Source organism: Nipponia nippon, unplaced genomic scaffold (assembly GCF_047370975.1).
Source record: "Nipponia nippon isolate SJK-2023a ecotype South Korea unplaced genomic scaffold, ASM4737097v1 scaffold_4, whole genome shotgun sequence".
NCBI classification, from domain to species: Eukaryota; Metazoa; Chordata; class Aves; order Pelecaniformes; family Threskiornithidae; genus Nipponia; species Nipponia nippon.
The window spans coordinates 43,252,259-43,275,130 of record NW_028262358.1 but is presented as its reverse complement, the minus strand read 5'-3'; the positions used below and the strand labels follow the sequence as shown (position 1 = coordinate 43,275,130).

The window sequence follows — 22,872 nt, the reverse complement described above, 5'->3', positions numbered from 1 at the left end:
CTATAATGCAAGAACAGAAGTATGGCAGGGTAAAGAACTTTTTGCTAAATAGAGAATAAGCTGGATAAATACAGAAACAACTAAGTGCTAGTTAGAAACTGGAGTTAGTCTTTCTGGACTCTTGCTGGCTATACGTGGCATGTAGGCATCTAGATCCCACTAAATCCAACAGTGCAGGTACTTTGGTCTCATCCTTCACTTTTCTCCTGTAATTGTTACATTTCATTTACATTGCCAACAGTTCCAGATGTTTTATGATAAGTGACTACTGTGTATGCAAAACAAATCAACCTGTGGTCAAACCTTTACATAAGGCAACTTCAAAAGATAGTATCAGCTTGGGGCTGAGAACTACTGAGGACAGAACAAACAAAACATAAAATGGGACACTGAACAGGATATCGTGGAGAAGTGATAATAGTCAAGGTACAGATTTTGACACAAGCTTGGTGAAGTTCAAAACTTGAAAGAATTGAGAAAGGATAAAGACCCCAACAAGACAATAAACAATTTGTTCCAGAAAGCAACCAAATTAACATATGTCCTCCAATTCCCAAATTATATTTCTGGTCCAACTTTCAAGAACTATAAAATTTTACCTCCTAACACACACCGGAAACCATCCCCACGATAACCTGCCTTACACTGGCAGCTGAAGGACCCAGGAGTGTTGTAGCAGAAAGCATCTGGATGACAGCGGCCCTGTTGACATTCATCTACATCTATAAAAGAAAAGATCAATATCAGATAACTGTTCCTCCTGATGGACAAATCAGCATGATGAATTAAAGTGCAAACCTGCCGCATTACTTTCAGGCTCCTATTTTAGGATATCTGGTTAGAATTATAGACCTTTGGAAGAACATCTATACAGAAATACAAAGGAGGGGAAAGAAAAAAAAAAAGCATGCATGTATTTTAGGTTCTGGCTCTCAGCAAATCCCTTCACTCTGCTATTCTGATGGGTAACTAGCACTGTTAACTCACACAGTATTTTAAAAATATATGCCCTTGTTTCTCAAGGAGAAGACTTAACACAGCAAGTGAAGTAAGATTTGGCCAGCAAGTTTTCCAACATGTAGTTAGGTAAAGCTGCTCCTCCACTGCACTCCAATTGCCGTGAAACAGAATATAACTTTTTTGCATAGTCTGAGCATCACGTGTCACTAGCTTAGTAATATAAACCAATACAGTGCAAACAGTTCCAGCAGATGAAGATCCGGTCTGCCAACTGCAACTACTGCAATTTTTGCACTTACCTCATCTTGGACCTTCTGTAGCTCAAATACTGAAGAGCGAATTCAAAAAGTGAGGGGAGGAAAGGATAAAAGCTTAATGCAATGTCTGCCTGAGGGACTTAAACTATGACATTTCCTACTTTAAATCACAAGTAACTACAGGGCATTGATACGACTAGCTAAGTTGTGCAATAAAAAGTATAAAAACACCACAACAAGTGATGTTACCCACCCTCACAGGCACGCCCGTCTCCAGAGAAGCCAGGGAGGCATGTGCAGATGTAGGCGGACCCGCCGGTGTACACACACTGGGCGCGCTGAGGAATGTCACAATTGTGTGTGCCTGTCTGGCAATGGTTCACGACGTATTCAACAGCTGCAGGTTAGATGTACAGGAGAGGAGATGAAAATTTGAATTTTCCTCTGCAAAGTCTGAAGTTCACAATAAGTTTATAGGGAGAGAAGAACAGCTGTGAAAGCATACAGAAGAGAAAGGAAACAAGGAAACCGAGGTTTTTTTGTTTTGGGGGTTGGGATTTTTTTTGCCAAGATCTCCCCTTTCACTAGTGCTAAATCTCATTAATGTTTTACAAGGAACTGATTGTCCTCAGCGCTTCACAGATATTTGTTAATATAGAACAGAGCAGAAAGGCTACCACAGTGACAGATCCTAATATCTGTGACAGTTTTGTTTATAAAAAGGAGCCCTGGATGAAAAAATGTAAGGCATCTCACAGAGATACCTCACATGTTAGCTAAGTGGCCAGTTCACTGCACTGGGAATTATTAGATATCCCGCTACACTAACCTAGCACTGACCCAGGGCTGTCGTCACTTGGCAACAGATAGGAGTTGTGACTCACTAGATAGGAGATAAACACATTTGTCAACTATTGGAGAGATTTTTGACCAACAGTGGAAGCTGGGGCCAGTCCTGCAGCTTTCCATAACTTTCTCATCGTTGACAGCAGTGACTCTGAAGGCATTACACTGCTTTACACACAAATTATTTCAGGAAGTCACTGGAGCCCTGCCTATGCTTACCTGCTAGGTCAGAGAAGAGGAGAGGAAACCATGGTATTTAAAATAGGAAAAGGCAAAATACTACAAAAATTTTGGGCCCAGAAATACATGAGTTTGTAGCGTGTACATCTAGAAACAGACTTCCAGCTGCTGTAGCAGAGAGTCCACTGAGGCTTTCTTTCCACAGTTCTTACGAGGAGTTGACAGGGGACCAAGATGAGACTCTACAATGCTCCTTTCATCACAGTACACAGATGGAAACTACCACGGTATCGGCAGGGAAATAACAAAAATCTGCCATCAGAGCCAGATCTGAAAACAATCGGTTTTTTTAAATTTCTCTGGAGGAGATGACATCATTGTTAGAATCATTTATATCTGTTCTGTTTGATGAAGTAAGTTTTAGATTACAAAAGAATCTATTCAGAACTGCATTATAAATGCGTAAGATTTGGAGCTGGAGCTCAAAGGGAGTCCCCAAGTCCTCCTATTCCTCAGCCTACAAATAGGAGAACAGCATTTATTTACAACTCTCTTCTAAAGCTATCCAGTGGGTCACAGAGCTGGTATGAAAAAGCTGCAGTTCCAGAAAAGCTGAGTCAGAGCTGGTATCCCAGAGCAAGCTGCAAAAGCACAAAGAGGGTAGCTATTGCTCCTTCTGGGGTTCAAGTTGTCTGTGGAAACAGGAACAAGATTACCATGACATTTATTTTCAATCTGTTGGGAAACTAGAGTTCATCTTCCTTCTCTTGAGTCTTACGGATGCAAAGTTTGTTTTTGAATGAAGGAAGGGATCAAACTGAAGTCCTTCACGCTGGACAAGGAATTACTTAGCACTTTTTTCAAAGTGTGACACATCAACTTCATGGGAAAGTGTTAGAGTGAAGCCAGTGAGTCATGGCTGGAGGGAAGAATGCTCCCTTTCAGATCCAAGTGACAAAAGAGCAGTGGTGGACATAATGGAAAGAACATAAAGCCACTCTTCCACATCTTGCCCTATCCCTTCCAGTGTCCTGGTAGAAGAAGTAGCTTTTTCTAACTGTTCTGCAACAAAGGGGAGACTTAGGGTGCACTGTGAGCAGACATGAATGATAATTCTTACTGGAGCAGAGAAATGGGGCTTGTGGTGGAATGTAATCCATGGCATGCAAAATCACACACTTAAGGGAAGTAATGCAACTTTCTGCTGTAAGATGAAGGCTTTTCAGTGTTAGCTGAAGAAGAGTCTCAGCTATAATGAGGAAAGACCTGAACGCATTAGCTGATCAAAGGGTAACTAAGCTTCCACCACAAAGCAGTCATGACAGAAGCATATGTAATCCTCAGCTGTCATCAGTTATTTCCAAAAGAAACAGGAACTGGTCCGACCATACTGGAAGAGCGTATACAGGTTTTGTCAGTATGGAATTACTGTCAGGTTGCAAACAAAGACAAAAATTCTAACCAAAAAAAAAATCTAATCTATATCCTATCCTGACAGTTGCAGCTTTACTGGTAGAGTCATTACCCCTCTTCTATCTGCCATTTGTAGTTTTTTTTATTTAGCTTTTGATATTTGCAATATAAATAACACCCAAAAGAATCAGCTTAATGTTCGCAAGGGTAAAGCTCATGGTTTTTCTTTCTATATGGAAAATTCAGTTTCAATACACATCCCATACAAATGGAATTTCTACAACTTTACTGAAAAACAGAGAAAACAGGAAAAAATATCCCTTGTTAGGACAACCTTAGTCCAGCAAATACAGATTAACTCAGGTTTCCTCCAGAAAAAAGTTTTAAAGCTAAATAAAAATAACTAATTCAGTGACAACTACTGAATTTGAAGTTTTAATCGTCCATTAACAAACCAGCTAGATTTCTTCCAAATCTCAAAGATTTTAACAGTGAAATGATCTGTAGTTATAATACCTTTCCAGCATGATTAACCACCACTTCAGAATAAGCCTGCAATAGCTGAGACACCCTGGTTTAGACCTATGCACTGCCTTGTTCAAGGGATGAATCTGTAACTAAAATCTAATCTGTTAAATCTAATTCTGGATTAGATATGAAGAAACAAAACCCAAAACTCCAAAAAGCCAAAGCGCAGGACTACAGAAAATGCAGGAAAAGCCCTACCTCATCTTGAAAGTGAGATGCCGTGAAATACCAGCAAATAAATAACGGCTCATTTTAATTTTTCTTCTTTTACAATTTGAATTTTACTTCCATGTGAAATCTACAGCTAAATAATGGTACAGAAAGGACAGAAGCATTCAATAATCATTTCCACTTTCTATTTGGAAACATTCTGAATGGGGAATTTTTATGAGATGAAAACAAAGTACTTCAGGCACCTTCTTTGGTTACCTAATGGATTGTAATCACTAACTGCAGCATGAACTCCTAAATTCAACTCACGTTAGAAGTCAGTGCAGATCCTAGAAGCTCTGTTTTCTGTCTCTGTGAGATGAATCACAGCCTGAAAGCCGGTGGGCGGTGCTTTTAAGAAATGTGAAACTCACCAACACAAGTCCGCCCATCTGCTGCAAACTGGTATCCTTCAACACACTCACAGCGGTAGGTTCCCGGCTGGTTATTGCAGACTGCATTGGTGCCACATAGAGCTGGTTGCTCTGAACATTCATCAACATCTAGAATATTATAAGGATTCCAGTTATTACAAAGATGCGTTTAATACTGATGCCAGAAAAGCAGAAAATATGCAACTGCCGAATAATAGCAGGCTTGCGTACTTAAACCACATCCTGGATAGATCATACCTCTTAAGAGATATTAGTAGCCTGAAAGTAAGTTTTCAGGTAACTCCGTCCTCAGCTAATCTGCACCAAAAAATCCCAGAGGAGGTTCTATAATGGAGTAACATGGGGAAGGGACAGGAAATCAGAGAGGAAGGAGGAGACACTAAGAAAGAAAATGCAGCCTACACAGTGATCAGAAACAGTGACGACTACTAGGGGAGCATGAACTTTAGGAAAGACTTCCCCTTTCATTATCCATATACATCTCTAATCCACTGCTGCTCAACTCACAGCACCAGAGGACTGGGAGGGATAGTGTGATGTTGTTTTCATTTCCAAGTTGATTTAAGGGTTGGAGTGTGGGGGAGGGTTGTGTTTTGGTTTTTTTTTATTAAAAAACAACTCCGTTAACTAATAGGGACAATGCGTATTTCATTAATACACACTTTCACCTCTTGAAAACAAGCATTTGTGCTATGATTTGATTATAAAACAAAACCCAAATACATTAAGAATGCAGAGCTCTACAGAGCTGGGAAATAAAAAGTCTCCTTGAACAGAAGTGATTTTCAAAGCAGATCTTGAAAAAGATTATTTCAATGGGTTCCACATATCTGTGCTCTGTACGCATGTGCATATGCCATTCCTCATCTCCTTCAAGAACTTTTAACCTAGCTGACTCATTTTAGCCAGAACTTGCATTACAGTAAATTTCTCACAGCTAAGTTCCCACAGGTTTTATGGAAAGATGAACTGGGTAGGAAAGATGCTTTGCAAGCTAACAAAACATACTCTTCAAAACAGTCAAACTTGCTTACGTTGATTATTGAGATACATCAGCTAACCCAGCATCCCTCTAACCCATCTTTCCTAAAACCAGCCTCTCGGGACAGTTCATTTTGCTGCAGTGGCTAGTCCTGAGGGTCAATGCATTCCAAGCAAAACAAATTCCACATTAGCTGCCATTTTGTAATGGAAGTTTTCTGATACCATAACAAACGTTTCCATCTCCACGGAAGCCAATCGAACATTCACAGAAGAAACGATTTCCAGTTCCTGGGCGACACATCGCATTGGTGTCGCAGTTATGGGTACCGGTGTAGCAAGGATTACGGTTAATATCAGCAGAACCATCTGAAAAGAGAGACCATATTTAGCCATGACGACTCATGGCTACACAAAAACCTCTCTAAAGAGCAAGACTGACAAAGCCATCTTCCAGCCACTGACATTAGACCCAAAATGCAATTCATAACAGCTTGGTTTGTTCATTTTAAGTAGAACTTTATCTTTCTTAGAAACAAGAGTGAGCACAGTCATTTCTTGTATTCATCAACAACTTGGCATGCATTTTCAAGTTCTCCCTTGCTTTTTTTCTGATTTTAGGGCAAACAGACAAACTTGCACAGCTCATCCAAAAAAATACACTTCATAGGCTGCCTACCTTCCAAAGGTAAAATGTCATGTTTCATGATAAATTATAGAAACTAGCTGTTTCAGTGGCAAATCTTATTCCCCCCTTTTGCCCTTTGCTCTGTCAATACAAAAAAATTCATTAATAGAAGAACTATAAATTAGGTAAAGATAAACAATACACTCCATGTATCTGAGCAGCAACAGATTCAATGTGGTATGCTGAAAGCACTTGAAGGAATTGGACACAAACTCCACTGAATTTCAAGAGGAGATAATCACTTAAATACTGTTCCCCAAGTGAAAATACAAACTTCCAGCAGTCCCATTTCTCTTCTTAGTTGATGGACCCGGACTTCTACTGACTAATGCAACAAATTAATATAACTCATTAATTTAACCTAGCTAAGGCAGGCTAAAAAATATAGAAGCCTGCTCTTAATTACTCACAAAAGAGAAAAAGAAAGATTTCCAATTCATACATACCACTGATGGGGCCGATGGAATTACTCATAGCATATCGCAGAATCTGCTCATCTCGGTTGTACAGGACAAACACACTGTCCACTGAGAGCTGCTGAGTAGCAGAAGCAGCATGGTGAGAGTCATCATGAATACATTCATCAAAGGAGATGGTCTGGCGCCACTGGTAGGCGCCTGTGTACGTGGAAGCAACCCCATCCCTTTCTGGCTCTGTCACTGTGTACTCCCTGGTGGACGACGAAGTGATCACTGCAACATGGCAACAAACAAGCTGATCAGAACAGAGAGCAAAAATACTCTGCCCAATGCTATCTGTAGACTTGGGATACAGACTGAATAGTGTAGGTACAAATTTCAAAGGCAAGAAGCTATGAAAGTGGATATATTTCCATGCAAAAGAATAGGCATATTGCTGTGTTCAAACACCCATAATTTTATCCAGGAAGAGGAAAGCAAAAGAAGGGAGATTCCCCTGTAAATAGTGAAATGAAGAATGGCTCTCTTACCAAATCTCAGAGTGTAAGACAAGGAAGAGAGAGAGAGAGGAGAGAAGTACTGAAGAGCCAATGGAGGAAACTGATACGGGAATTAGAAGCCTCTTAATTTTCTGGGCAGCTGTTCAAATTCAGCTCAAATAATACGGACAAATGTTTGTTACTAACACAAGGCATAGTCATTGCAATGAAGTTTACATGACACAAACTGGTAAATAACTGGTTTGCATAGTCTCATCGGGCAAGACCAAAGCCCACTTAATGACATTACCACAAAAAGGTTTACACCAGTACAGCTCCTACTGAAGAGCTGTGGACCCTACAAAAAGCTTTGCAACTTGTACGACTGCCATTAGCAGGGTAAAAATAAGGCCAATGAAAAGGGAAATCAAGAGTGTTTTGCAAACATCAGTTCAGAGAAAGTTAAACTCACTTTTCTTTCAATAAAAAGATAAGAAATATTTGCATTGTCCCATTCAAAATCCACCTTCTTTTGGGACCTGTTCCTAAGAGGCAAAAAGCAACTTTCTATAAATCGAAGGGTCCTAAGTATGCTCGCTAAGAAGGGAATAAAATAACGTTTTTCAGATTGTCTTACTCTGTGCTCTGAGAAATGCGCACTTTCTTATCATTTCATTCTCGGGCAACCTTACCAGAACTAGAAGTGTGATAGAGTTCAGTGTATGGTTCTATATGGACTGATGCGCCAGATGGGATCTCAGGTATCCTGCCCTCCATTTCTGTACTGATGGTAAGGTGTCCATGCTCATCAATTCCACTGAATTTCTGCTTTATAACCAGCTTCTCATTGTTGCCAAGAAAAGTTACTTCAGTTTGCCGTGTAAACTCGCCACCTAAAGAAACAGTATTAGTTAAACCACTTAACAGCGGTCTCGGAATCCTAATTGAAGTGTTGCTTCTAGCAGATGAAATATAAATTACCATTTTCTGCAAGCTTTGATGCAGCATAATTGCTAATGTTTTGGGTTTCTACAGAAATAACTTCCAGAGGTACACTGATAACAGCATTGGTTACTGCAAGGAAACTATCTTTTCTTAAGCACTGAACACACTAAATTGCAAGTAAGCCTGAAGAAGCAGGGGGTTTTTAATTAAAAAAAAGTTCCAACAAAGCTAATAATAGTAGGCTGTATCCTACCAGTTAAAATGGCAAAGGAGTTGTACATTTTAGAGAAAACGTCCATTAGGAATACAGTGAGTTAAAAAAAAAAAAATAAAAATCCAGTACTTCTGTTTCCAAATCAAAACCAAGTGAAATGTATGTTGTAAATTCCAGAACAAACACATCAAATCCAAGAAAACCCCAAAACAAAAAGTTATGTTCAACTAAATTCATAGTGCAGGGCTGTAAAGGATAAAATTTTAAAAAGAAACACATGTTCTCCTAGAACAGATTGGATCTACAGCTGGAATTCATGCGCACAACCGACCAGATTTGGCCTCAGACTCTCATGAAAAGCTGTAATTGTGAACTGGGGTTTCCCTCAAATAAGTTAACATAACCATTTGCATCTCATGCAAGAATTGCTTCTGTTAAGAATTTCAGACCTTCATGAGGTCAGATTTTCACTTCTCTTTTGCTCTTTTGGTACAATCAGGCAATTAACATGTTAGACCTCTTGTAGATGCAGGGGCAGCTTTTTTCAGTAGCTCTGTACACTCTAGTACCAAAAATCAGATCCTTTTTGATAATCTCTTTCTTGTTCAGGAACTGGCCAAGCCATTCTTCTTTCTAACAGACTTATGTGCTTCTGCACCGATGGTAAATTAAAAAGCCCAATATCTATACATTGTAAACAAGAAGAATGGTGAGAAGTTTGATTACAAAGCAATCCATTTGCAGCTCAGAATAAACATGTTTTCATCCTATATTGCTTCTAAATACATATCTTTTCTCCTAAGACAGAGGAAAGCACAGCACAGTTTTTGAACATTATTTTAATTTAGAAGTTACCAGTAATACTGAATCCATTTTTATATCCTTGCTGTTCCACAGCAAACATCCATCCTATGATACCTCCAATAGAGGCAAGAGGCAGTAATGAATACCCCAAAGTCTCTGGGATTGTGCTGATAGCAGTGTAGGCACGCCCTTGGTTCATCACAACATAGGAGTGGAGATCAGTGTTCTCGAATATAACTGGAACAGGGTTATTTCCTACAAAGATTCTTCCTTTGACCTTCCCATTGACTCTCTGAGGAGAACCTGGCAAATCAATACAATGCATCAGAACAAAATGACAGTTCTCACATACTCTCCAAGGAATGTGTTCAGAGCATTCACTATGCTCAAAGATATTAGTGTTGAAATAAATGGCAAACAAATGCTCACAGAATTCAACACACAGGAAACTGCCTATAAACAGTGTGTTAATTTGCTTACATAGGTACGTGCATGCATGTGTGTGTGTTGCCATTATACAGATGACTAAGTGGCCAAAACTGCCTGAAGAGATGCCCTTTATCCTAATTAACAATTTTGTCTGCAAGGATAACTCCATAAACAGGCTAAGCTGTTACAGTCTCTCTGACAGTAAGTGGCATACAGAAACTTCTTGAAGATCACACTTCACATCAATACCTACTGAATGCAAATTTGTTCATTCCCTATTAGAAGGCTCACACCACTAGGTGTTAGAATAATTGACCTATTATTCCAGCCTATTCTATGTCTTGACTCAAAACTATTGACCGTTTTAAGACTGTCCACGTTTTACAGAAGTAGCTACTTTGGATTCCTAGTTTTGTTCTGTATATAATTTCCTACGTGCAAATTCAAATTCCATTATCATCAGATCCTTCTTTTCTTTCTCTGGAAAATTCAATTTTATGAACTGAAAGCCAAGTAGTAGGTTTTGCGTTCCTGCCTCATAAAACGCAAAGTCTGCAGTCAGCTATTTTAGTTGTTGAAATGCATCTATACTTTTGAGTCAATCACTATGAGGATTACAAGTGTATACATAAGAAATTCCTTTATGGATTTTACACAGGAACAAAGTTTAAACGGGTATCTAACAAAAATCTGGCAGATTAGCCCTTTAGTAAAGAAGTTTAAGAGCCAGACAAAGAGGAGCCATGCTCTTTACTTTGATGATCAAAGTTAATTTGTTCGTCCCCTTTGAACTGTCTGTTTCTAGAGTGGTGACCAAATCAGATTATAACACGTTGGAACTTCACGACTAATTCTAGTAATAAACTCTGGATGTTACACTATCTATTAAATTATATCAGTTATATAAGTGTTCATTTTTCCTAAAAGTCATGTTAAAAATGCATAATGCATGTAATCGACCACCTAAAATAATTTGCTTCATTCAAAAAACCACACCATTTTAGAAAGCATAGCTCACTTCTTAAAATACCTTTCAATACATCTCAGTGATAAGTCTTTCAAGAAGTATTTAACCACGTCTTTTTTAGTATTGAAAACAGGTCGCCTCATTCAAGAATGCCGTGTGGAATTGCTGCATATGTACGTAATTTTCAAAAAAGTTACCTTCTGCTACACATTGTCTTCCATTTCCTTTGTAACCAGCAATACAACTGCAACAAAATCCATTGGGATAATCTTTGCAAATAGCATGAACAGAGCACTGGTGGCGGTTGTTAGCACAGGTCTGTTGTACATCTGTGTGGTAGCGAAACACTATAGAAAATAAGACCAGACACTTCATGTAATTACCATAGTATTCACATAGCCTTGCTTTAGTTTAAAAACATCTCTAGACTAACTTGATTAGGTTTTTTTTTTTTCATTTTCTTTTTAAGGAAAACAAACAATTGCAATTGATTTTTGCAAACCTTGCAATATACAAGTAACAGTCTACTATTTTGCGGAAAACATCAGGGCTTCAGATGTTAGAAAACCGTTTTAATTCTATTGAGTTCATATATTAATACAGATTACATATTAATACAGATCTGTTAAACTGTCTTGGCAAAACTAAATACACAGTAATTTTAACCTGTTCTTCTTTCCAAACCAAAGCAAAAAGGAGCCTTTCCAAGCTCAGAACAAAACACATCAGTATGGTACCCGGGACCACACACCAACTGATGCACCCTGTAATCCTAATTATTTTACCCTATTATGTCATGGAGATAGCAATTCTCACATCTGTTTCAGGAAACAATTAACATCTGGGCAGTCAGTCATGCTGTGTTGCATTCTCTACAAACAAGTCCTCAGAAGTTAGAATTGCTAATCCCACCCTTGTAAAACTTAAGGCGATGAAACCCTAGCCAACAATTCTTACAGCAGTTACTATTCCCAACATTTGTTAAATTACCTGTATTCAGTAACACATCTATGAAAGGAAATAAGCTAGGTTTCAGTAGAACTGATCATAAAATCCTTACCAGGAACAGCCATTTAATGCAGCTATTAAACTTAAGATCATACCTTTAACAACACTTCTGGGCTACAGAGAAGGGGAAATCAGTTGCCGCCAAGAATGCATCAGCTTTAGGAATACAATTATCCCTATAGGAAGCTTTCCTTAGGAGAGATTCATGTTCCACAGACACACTGCGAATGTGCTCTCCTGTGAGCTTGACTGGAGCACTAGTTTACTAGACTGGCGAGATCTGAATCTGAGGTGACATCCAAGTTAACTACCTCGATGAATAACACAAACTTACTAAATGTCTCTGGATTTTCAGATATGAAGGTAGTGAGAAGGAAACAGATTATTCCTTTAGTAGTTCAATTTCTTGCACACCTCTGTTTTTTGCAGCCTATCCATCTTAGAAGTACCCAAGCTGTACAAAAGACCTTACCTATACCAGTTTCATCAAATTCTTCCACATCTATGACTTGGGGTTGCTGTGGGGGGAACTGCTGGACCTGGAACTGGCGAGGTGGAGCTTTTGCTGTGGGGAAATCTTGATGACTGTAAAAAGACTCAGTCGAAGGTGTTCCTGTTACATCTTGGTATGAAGTCAGAAAGTCTTCTACAGCTAGCTGAGGAACGCTATACGTAACATGGTGCTGATCCTCTTCTGCGCTGTCTGTACTACTGGTGACATACTGCTGTCTTATTTCAGTGGAGCCATAGTCTGACATAAATGGTTTTGAAGTCATCTCCTGGTCTTGTTCACTGGACTCTAGGCTCTCCAAAACATTGCTGATCTTGGCAGGCACAATACTGTCAGATGAGCTACCAATCTCAAACACCCAGACACCTTGTTTCCCAGCATTGCTGCTTCTATCAAAGAGAAACATATGCCAAATCAAAATGATCAAGCACAAGTTGTGTGGTATTTCTAGCCTACACAAAATGTTATCCTGCACTGAGACATATCAGGACAACACTGTTGAATTATCTTATCTACATACTTCTCTATAGGTACAGTTTATTCAGCTATAAAACACCCCTGACAGTTTGGATAACATTTTTTCTCCACACCCAGAGCTCTCTTCTTGAGAATTTCTAGCCTTCTTGTCTCCAAAGTGATAGAACAGAAGGGGATATTTGGGCCATAAAGACCTTGCTAACACTTACTAGAACCTTCTAACTCATTCCCTTTCCTTCTTCCTCACTTCTTCTTTCAAAAAAAGACTGCCCAAGATAGACCATAAAGAGTTAAAGTCTTAAGTGGTCCTATTTTTACAAGGGCTAAGTACACAGCAGCTCTTACCAGTGACAATGAAGTATGGACTTTTGACAAATTAGACCAAAGTCCTTATATTCCTCAAGAGGGCAGATATTTGTAAGTGTCAGACTTTGCAGTTTCTCATATGCAATGGCTAATGAGATCTTATTATTTCTCACTGACTCATGCTACAATTAAGAAAAACACGGAAGTCCTTGATGTTTTTTTGAGGAGTTTAAACAAACAAAATAGCTTACTTGTGCAGGTTTCTAATGCTGTCTTCCTCATTAGCAATGACATTGTAGGATCCTGGCTTTTCCCAAAAGTAGTAGTTTGTAGAGGCTTGACTAAAGCCAACCATAGCAGGAACCTTTCCATCATCGTTCTTGGAGTATGTACTATAGAACTGCAAACTATCTTCTGGATAAAGGAAAATAGCATAGGAACTGGATTCAGAAGAGGCTAAAACAGCCTGGAATGTGTTTCTCTGTGGAAAAAATTTAACATCCATTTACTCATGGAAAAATAATCAAGATAGACAACAGAATAATGTTTTTTTAAACACAAAGTCAAAATCAGAATTTCCATCACACATAATGCATCATGTACTTCCTAGGAAAAATCAATATTATGCAAGCTTATGTTTTGCTAAGGCAGTTTTAGCATGCATAAACACTAAAAAGAAAGCATTATCAAAGGCAAGTCAATCTGTTAGGAACTAGCCAGAGAGGCTGCCTAAAACATTACAATTCTAAGTTCTGTAACATGCATAGGATGCTATATCAGCTCCTTAAAATAAAGAGGGTGATGTGCTAGAGTAAATAGAAAAATTCTGTAAACAGAATATTTAAAGAGTTCAAGTTTCATGTTGCTGCAAGTGTCTTTTCCTGCAGGAACACTCCTACATAATGTAGGAACCATCAAGACAGTACCTCAGACATCTGCTATTCGTTGCTACCAAAGTGCAGAACCGTTACTGTGAACACAATGGTCGTGTCAAGTTAGGCACAAAAAATTAATCTTTGATAAAATAAGACTTGATAAGTTGTGGTAATGTTCTTAACTTTATACATTGTGAGCAGGCTCATCAGCTGGGATAATTATGGTGCATAAAGTGACGTATTTTGCAGGATAGTACCTAACACAGTTTAAAAAGGGAAAATGGTTTGCAAGTACTACAAAAAATAACCTCTAACTGCTTCTTCATTCAATACTAGCTACAAAACATGACCTTTTTGTGAATGCAATGTCATCTGTCTGAAAGGGATTCACAGCCTGAAGTTCCTATTAGTCCATACACCTATCAGATTTTAGATAGCTTGATGTCAAAATGAGTCTGTTGAAAAACGCAAGCCAACTGGATTATATTGCACAGATGGAGGGCAGGATGTCCTATCATTTCAGTTGTTACCACATCACACTTAACATTCAAAGTAAAAGTTGTCAAGGAATACAAAGAAATCAGCTATGTAGATTCAAGCATTTTCTTTTGAATGAATAAAATAGTGTAAAATAAAAATCAAGTGAAAATCTGGAAACCCCTATTTTGCTACAGCCTTTTCAACAACAAAATACATTCTTAACTGTACAGGATTCATTTAAACACAAAGGAATTCAAGCCTTCAAAACAACTGGTTACAGTGTTACACTTCAGCTGAACATGTGTCCAACATGTCTTAAAGCTCTGATTAACATTCACCTTTTCTTCCAAAGCATGATCTTCTCCCAGCGCCTGGTAAGGAGCCACAAGCTTCCAGGTAACAATGACAACGCTGCTGGGATCAAAAGCAGTCTCAGGAAAACCTCTTTTGATATAATCTGATGCAAGTTGCAAGACATCTGAAGATGAATCTTCTCTGTAATACACATTTCCACGTCCATCTGTTGTGTCCAGGTCAGCCATAAAAGGAGCAATAGCCCCAAAACTGACTGGGAATTGGCCGAGATATTTTTCTTCACTTGAAGGTTCATTCACTGCAATAATCCCATTAGTGGTAACCTAATAAAGAGGTGGAAATTATAAGATAGATACTGTTCACATGGCTGTCTCCCACACCTATGTGTTCTAGATCACGATATTTTCACTGCATTTCCAAAAGAAATTGAGTCAAAAGTCAGTCTTGTACTTGTAAGATAACTGTTTTTTTCCAAGTTTTTGTTTTGTAGCCCATGTCAGGAGTCCTGGGATTTCAGTTGCCCGAAACCAGAGGTCTACTTTGCGGATAGACCAACCTTTTTTCCCTAAATAAAGATTTTAGCTATTCAAATTTCAGACACTTAGTACCTCTTCTAACAAAGATATACATAACCACCACACTTCACAAGTTTCCAAGTCTTTCTCAGACCAAGACCCAGTGCAATCCCTTCATGAGTCTCAAGAATTGTGTACAGACCCTCCCAGATGACCAAAAGCTCTTCTCAGTTTTAGCTGTTACTCTCCTGAAGAGCAGTTTTACAATAGCAAGACTGGGGATAGTAGGGATGAAGCAAGTACTCGCAACAGTTACTTTTTCGGTTAACCAGAGAGCTAGATTCTTACCTGACGTAAAGCAGAGTGGACTACGGAGAAGCTGTACCAAAGTCATAGCGTGCCCCTTGGGAATCTGGGCTTCTACCGTAAAGGCAGAGGAGAATGCTTAACCTGGACAGTTTAGAAAGCTGCCCATTCCTAAGAAAGTCTGCTGTCGACGAAAAAAAAAAGGGGGGAGGAAAGGAGAAACTGAACACCTCTGTCTTGTCCCACACACACGTGTAAGTCATGACACAACAGGCTCTGTCATTCCCATGAAAACCTGGTTAGGGAGTCAGGACGCAAGTGAGTCAGTTGAGCTTTCCTTGCTACTACAGCACCGCCTCAGAAGCTGACAGAACTTCTGAGCAAAGAACCAATCTACACACAGACGCCCACCCAAAAAACTGCTCCATGGCTAAATATTGTAACAGCTTGGGTGAAAGTCTTCTGGGAAAATGTACAGATTTCTCTTTGCCTGGCTAGGACTGCTCTAGTTTTCACTTCACGACAACCATCCTCCTAGGAGATTCTCTGCTACTGTGCAAGGTTGACTGCAACAAGCTGCTGCTCACTCTTAAGATACACTGTGAGCACACCTCCTATACCAGAGGCTATAGAGGCTTGGAGAGAGAATTTCTACAGCAGATACAGGCCACCCTGTAAATTCCCTTACAGCTGAGTGCCCCGACACAGTCTTATAGAAAACTGGCTCTATTACTTGGGGGGGGGGGGGGGAAGCATTAACACATATAACTGACACTCTTGGTCTGAAAATGCATACATACTGGCTCAGCGAGATTTAACTGGTCAGTGAGATGATGACTCCCGGTGAACCACCTCTGACTAAAGAGGAAATAAATACATACATACAGGCAGATGTTAGGGCATGACCAAGTGTGACAGCCAAACGCCCTTGGCAAACCAGGGCTGACTCACACACACACAGAAGCAGCAAGCAAGACTACAGGCGTCATGCCTTCAGGCAGTGCACAAACTGCTCAGACTCAGCTTTTTTTCCTGTGCCCTTCTTCCAGATGTGTATGGCACTGTATGCGTGAGACACATACAAATATATTTCCAAGTGTCTGACTACCTGATAACAGGACACGTCTGGCTACCTGCAGGCACTTACTTGCCACTCTAGAGCTGCTACCACAAACGCAGATGACTCAAAAAGGGACAGAGGTCTCAAAATTGGCACCACAAGCTGTGAAACTAAAACTACAATCTCTCACAGATTTATCTCACTCACAGGGATTCTTGTGAGTCCAAGAAGAACCAACTGCTGCCGGATCTTTTTACACAGTCAAGATGTTTACGTTACGCAATGTTTATGAATGCTTGGAAGAGGGTCAGAATGGCCACCGTGACTCAGATCGCAAGGCCATCTAGCCCAGTTGCCTGTCCCCAACCACACCTGGTAGCTTACGGATTCAGCAGAACAAGAGAAGGATGTGCACGTACTCCTCCAACCAGCCTCTGACCACATTCAGCTCAAGGGATTCCCTGTGGTTTGACCGTTTATTCATCCTCAGTGGATCTCCTTCATGTATTTGTTAAGTCTTCTCTTCAACACATACAAACTTTATGCATCCACAAAATCCCTTAAAAAGGATATCCACAGATCTGTGACTCATACCCTGAGGTCTCTCCTACTTTTGTTTGTTTTCAGCCTGGGTCCCAGCTTCATTTGATGGCCCCTAGTTTTTGTATTGGGACATACAGGCAAACCCTCCCCAGTCTCTCTCCCTATGTAATTCTTCTCCAGAATGAAGACCGCCAGCCTATTCTCTCACTCCCTATATAAGAGCTGTTCCCTGTCTCTGATCATTCTCATTGTCTCCAAATTTTTCTTCCCCTTTTCTACTATAGACATTTGGAAACAAGGAGACCAGCATGACATACATGTAGCCAACATCCCTGACAGGCTTGCACAGCCCACAATTTCTCTGTCTTGAAGAATATGTCTTGGCAACATCCTTTAAAATCTGGACCACCATTACTACTGCTACATATAGCAAATCAGAAAAAGTGTAGTATGGGAACTCGTGCTACAAATCACCCCTTCGTTTATAGCACACACACATATACCTTGAACCCTCCTTAGGCTACCCAGGGGGTCAGAGCATGCCCCTTGCCATAGGCTAGCGGTCAATCAGCTTAGTATATAACTGGATAATGGTTAGCACGAACCATTAGCTAAACTTAGCAAATAGTTCACATGGTATATCAGAATTTACTTTACAAATGGCTTGACATATGCCGACTGTATTGTCTGCAGATGTATAATTTCATTAGCTGCTACAGTGAAGAATACTAAAAAAGTTAAAATCCTGTAAAAAATGGGAAGTTGGTTTCATGCATGAACAGTATATCTAAGATACATAAGCAGTAAATAATCTGCACAAGCATGATGGGAATGCAGGTTGTGTTAGAAAGGGGGAGGAAAAGCTGAATATTGTGATCGTTTTTCCTCTAATCATTTGTGACTTAACAGTGGCCACAGATCCTAAGGTGAACTACAAATTTTAGGAATACGAAACGAAAAAGACAGCATGGGTTACCCTAGTCTAGACCGTGCAATTGCAGGCAGGCATGCAACAGAGATCTAGTCCGGAATGGTTCCCAGAACTTCTATAACATTTGTACACTAGAAAATGCCTCACATCCCTGTAAAGAAAAGCTAAAGCTTACCCTAAAAATTAAAAGCCACCAATTATACTGTACCTCTGGATTACAGTAGGGAAGATGGTGGGCATTAAGACATTTTAGCAAGGAGATGCACTCCACCTTTAAAGCACTAAATTTCAAGTAAATTAAAAGTTTTTCCCTTCCTTCTCCTTGCTTACGCTTTTTGTACACAAGCACCCCTAGTCCCACTCTAAATCCTCTTGTGAGAGATGACTGGTGTTTGAAGTATTTTAAACAAATTCCATGCTCTTCGTCAGATTTGGTGTGTGCAGACTTTGTGGCTGCACAGTCCCCCATTTATGGCAGAGACTAAAATAACATTAAGAGAAAATACAATCAGGACTAGTTAATACTACAGAACAAAGTAGAGACCAGAAGAAATGACCTGACATTTGGCCTTCCTCTTTTCACCTATTAGGGGCATGCTTCTGACTATTCATTTCCTATCTTGCTAAAAACTTAAATGCAACAAGTAATTTTATTAAGGAGATGCACAAATACCAACCCCATTGTCATTTGTTTGTAGTTTATAAATGAGACAGTTCAGTTTTAAATGTTAAGAGAATGTTTGGTTGCAAGTATCACCCAGAAAACATTTGCAAGCCATTAAATGAAAATAAATACACAAACTGCTCGCTTTGCAAAGAGAATTTTAGCGTAGAGAAAGAACATTCATCGTTACTGAAAAAATATTTTTAGTTTTCAGATTTAACAATACATTTATATTGACAATGATGGTGAATAGTATGATTTAACTTTACCCTGTTCCTTTAAGGTCACACAGATAGGTTAAAGTGTGAACCCCAAAATAAAGAGAAGTAATTCAGGGTAAGTACTGGGTTTCATTAAAGTATCATTGCTGTCAAAAGGAAAAGGGAAAACAAAAAAGGCCTCAGGTGGGCGTTGTCTAAAGACCAGCGGTACTGTACATCTTTCCTTTTAGGGTATAATACTATTTAACTTGACAGGAACTGACACAGATGTATTTTTAGCATGTTAAACTTCTGGATTACACACATAGTTAACATACATTCGTGGTTCGTAGCAGAACAAATCACACACGCTCTATTATAGGTCCACCCTGAAAAACCAAGTGAGGAGAAGGAAGTAGAAAGTAACAAAGTACTTCTATTGAAAGAAAAAGTGTATCTGTGTGCATATAACAAAAACTAAAGTTTCAAACAAAGGAAGTATTTTTCCCTGTTCAGTTACTAGGCATTTTGAGGACTTGAATACTTTTGAGTAAGAGAGTTTAGAAAAAATGAATTTATTTGTATAATGAAGCGCCAGTTGACTTAAAGCAGCAAAATTTTCTAATATAAACATGACCAACTATTAATTTAGGAAGTTAATAAAAGTACCGATTAACAAATTGATCCAAGCTTGCCTTAAAGGACTCTGATTCTTCCCTAAAAGGAAGTAATCCCTAATCCTTTAGCTTTTCCACATCAGTAAGCCCCAGCGTAAACTTTTTTACTTTAGGCTTTTTTAGCCTTAATAAGAGTGTGTTATTAAAACAAATAGATCAGTATGGGTTGGTGATAGGATTCAATGCTATAAACCTTGCATAGGAAAACACCATATTGAAGATTACAATACGTGAAAGTCTGTTTCCACTTGTAGTAAATAAAAGTTCTCTCTTCTGTCTATGAAAAGAAAAAAAGTTTTGTTGCCAGGGATTTTATGACAAGTTGATACTAAACAATCGTTCCTCAAAACTCCTTGCCATTTTATTTATGTAGAGCTAACTCAAACAACTCAGCTTCTCAAATGTTGGATAAAAATAGAGAACCCACGTAAATTTTCAACTGATGGAAGGCAAAACTTGCAAAAATCAAGCACTCAAAAATTAAGATAAGTTTATCACATTATCCTGATGAACCATACAGAAAGACATATTTCATCACAACTCAAAATCTGATCCAGGAATCCCTTTAAGTATTATAATGTATTTCTACTGATCCCACATGTTAATTGTATCAGCTTGATAATATTTACTATCAACTAGCAATACTTTGGTAAATTCTGCTTACTGAATAACATCATAGAGTTTAGTAAGTACTCACTGACAATATGCAATCATACTGTGGATTGTGAAGGTGCATTTAACAAGTATACTTCTCCTTTCCCGCTCCCATGCAGTTTGTTCTGTGCTTCTGTTTTGTAATACTTGTGATAGATTAAATGCAAGTTAAAAGCCTCTGCATATTATGTAGACTGATACTGAAATGGCATTCACTATCAGACTTTGCCTATATTAAAATCGCCCATCCTTAGTACTGAGTAATCATTCTGCAAGAGCTCTAAAAGTGATTCTGGAGTAGCCTCTACACAGGTACTCTTCCGGACAAAAACTAACTAGAACAATTCCTGTTTTATGGCATGGGCAAGTAACGAGATCATTAAACTAAAGAAACCTGGTGTTGTTAACAAATTTACTGCTCTTTGAAAACTCTGTCCCTTTTCTGTCACTTATCTGAGACGTTACTTGTTATCTTTGATTCTCAGTGATTGGATACACAGCCTGCTATCTTTAAAGAGTATGTCCGTGCTTCAAAAAGTGTATTTTTTACTTGGGTTGGCTAATCAGTGACTACACTTAGAGTATGGAAGACAAGACAATGAACTAAGGGTCAAACTGAAGTCTGAACTCCACTTCATACTTGTGAATTACTTCATCTTTACTGCGAGCTTCCATTAACAACACTCATTTTCCACACAGGCATAACTTGAACCCCTCAAAATTCTGGATTTCAGATGTGATTTCAGGATTTATCTAGATAGGGGCAACGCGGACAATGAAAACTTACGTGGCAGCACTAATATAATTTGCTGTAATGCAAGCATGTCACATCTTCAGTGAATACCCATAAAATGGACTCAAGTACATGGGAACTACATCAAATTTTGAAAGACTGCGGCCACAGGGAGGTCTAGTTTCCCAAGTGTCTCCATATAGATTACTCCCCAAAGTTGCATCTTTGACCCACGGTGCTAAAGCACGTTCGTTTATCTGGACAGGGAGGTGGGTTCTAACTTATCAGATTAATGCACTAAAGACACTGGGCCTTCCCTACTAAGACCTTTCTAAATATGCTAGTTAGCATCTTCAACTGCCAGCTTAGATGAGGCTTCAGGGGAAAAGAGGCAATGGTAAAACAGCCAGTACTCTTGCAGCGTCCTGAAGACATTTTTAACGTTCTTTTCTGGCTACTTTCGAGCAGCTCTGCTCCAGACAATCTGTTTTCAATCTCACCTTCATATACCAAATGTCCTCCACTAGCTATAAACATGCACACACAACTCTGGGATGCAGATTCTGCTATGAGGCAGGCACACATGGATGAGGTCTGCCTGCAGCCCAAAGCCTGCAATCGCTCTGGATGCATATTTCCCCCACCCAAGAGACCCTTGAGCACTGAACATCTGAGAACATCCAAGACATTAAGGAGCAGAACAGCACTCTCAGGGCTAAGAAGTGGAAGTCTTGGCCATGTCAGGCTGCTGGCTAGACAGTCATAGTTTCAGTTTTGTGCCTTTAGCATGCTGAAGCACACAAAACATAGACCACGACAAGGGTTGTTTCTTAACTGGACATACACCCTATGCGGGAGCACAGAAAACGCCTGGAGATGGTGCTCACTCTGGATAACCGATTACGTTCTCTTTACCCTCCTACTGCCTGTTGCATCGCCTCCCCAGACTCCGTGCCTCGCACAGAATCAGCATCAGCCACAGCGTGAGAAGGGAATTTACGCGGCCCGGTACCTGACTGAACACAACTGGAAGAGTCGAGCTCTTCGCACCGACCTCCGACCACGGCGCTCACACAACGACGCGAAACCCAACCTCACACAACTCGACCCGACCCTTCCACGCACCACCCAAAGCCAGGCGGCACCGCGGCGAGAGGCGACAAGCCCCCCGGGGAGCCTCCAACGGCCCTTCCGACCCTCGGGCAGCCGGAGCGGGGCCCCGCGCCCCCCCGGCCCCACACTCACGTAGAGGGAGCGGACGGCGGCGCCGTAGAAGCGCAGCGCCGTGCTCAGCTCCAGCGCCGCCGAGCGCGCATCGTCCCCGGGCTCCAGCGCGGCGTCGCCGCGCTCCTCGCCGTGCGGCAGCAGCGCCAGGCGCTCGGCGGGCAGCGCCAGCGGCAGCGCCAGGGCCAGCAGCGCCCAACGCGGGCAGCTCCGCGCCGCCCGCATCCCGCCGGCTCCCGGCACCCCGCCGCCCTCCCGCCGCTATAAGCGCGGGCGGCCGGGCCGGGCCGGGCCGGGCCGGGCCGGGCCGGGCCGGGCGGGGTCGCGGCGGCCAATGGCTGCGCGGGGGGCGAGGGGGCGGGCGGGACTCGCCGCCCCCCGGGGCGCTCCCGCCACGGCTCCGCCCGCCGGCGGGACCCCCTGGGGCCGCTCCCACAGCCCGGAGCCAGGGGTCAGAGCGAGGGGGGGTCGCTCCCGGCTCGGGGCTTCGCCCGCCGCCTCCCAGCCTGCGAGCGCAAAGCGGCCCTCGCTGCGGCGCGGCACGGCGGGGCGCGGGGGTCCCTCGGGAGCGCTGGGGACCGCTGTCGGGGTCAGACCGTGGCGCTTGCGGGGCGAGGAACTCGAGAAGGGAAATGGGTGCGGGGCTGTAGGCACCCGACAGAGGCTTTCACAGCGACG

At 40.9% G+C, this 22,872-nt stretch overlaps 1 protein-coding gene across 1 annotated transcript in view; it reads right to left on the bottom strand.

Annotated features, from left to right (window-relative positions):
• Positions 1-22,440, bottom strand: part of NID1 (nidogen 1) — a 46,864-nt gene extending 24,424 nt beyond the window's left edge. The window contains exons 1-12 of the mRNA XM_009473218.2: positions 22,216-22,440; positions 14,711-15,010; positions 13,269-13,498; positions 12,196-12,623; positions 10,913-11,062; positions 9,371-9,622; positions 8,049-8,249; positions 6,905-7,150; positions 5,996-6,139; positions 4,769-4,897; positions 1,471-1,614; positions 600-722 (exon numbers count right to left, since the gene is read on the bottom strand). Of these exons, the coding sequence (XP_009471493.2) occupies positions 600-722; positions 1,471-1,614; positions 4,769-4,897; positions 5,996-6,139; positions 6,905-7,150; positions 8,049-8,249; positions 9,371-9,622; positions 10,913-11,062; positions 12,196-12,623; positions 13,269-13,498; positions 14,711-15,010; positions 22,216-22,419 (2,551 nt within the window). The 5' untranslated portion in view covers positions 22,420-22,440. The remainder of the gene's footprint in view (positions 1-599; positions 723-1,470; positions 1,615-4,768; positions 4,898-5,995; positions 6,140-6,904; positions 7,151-8,048; positions 8,250-9,370; positions 9,623-10,912; positions 11,063-12,195; positions 12,624-13,268; positions 13,499-14,710; positions 15,011-22,215) is intronic.
• Between the last annotated feature and the right edge of the window lie 432 nt (positions 22,441-22,872).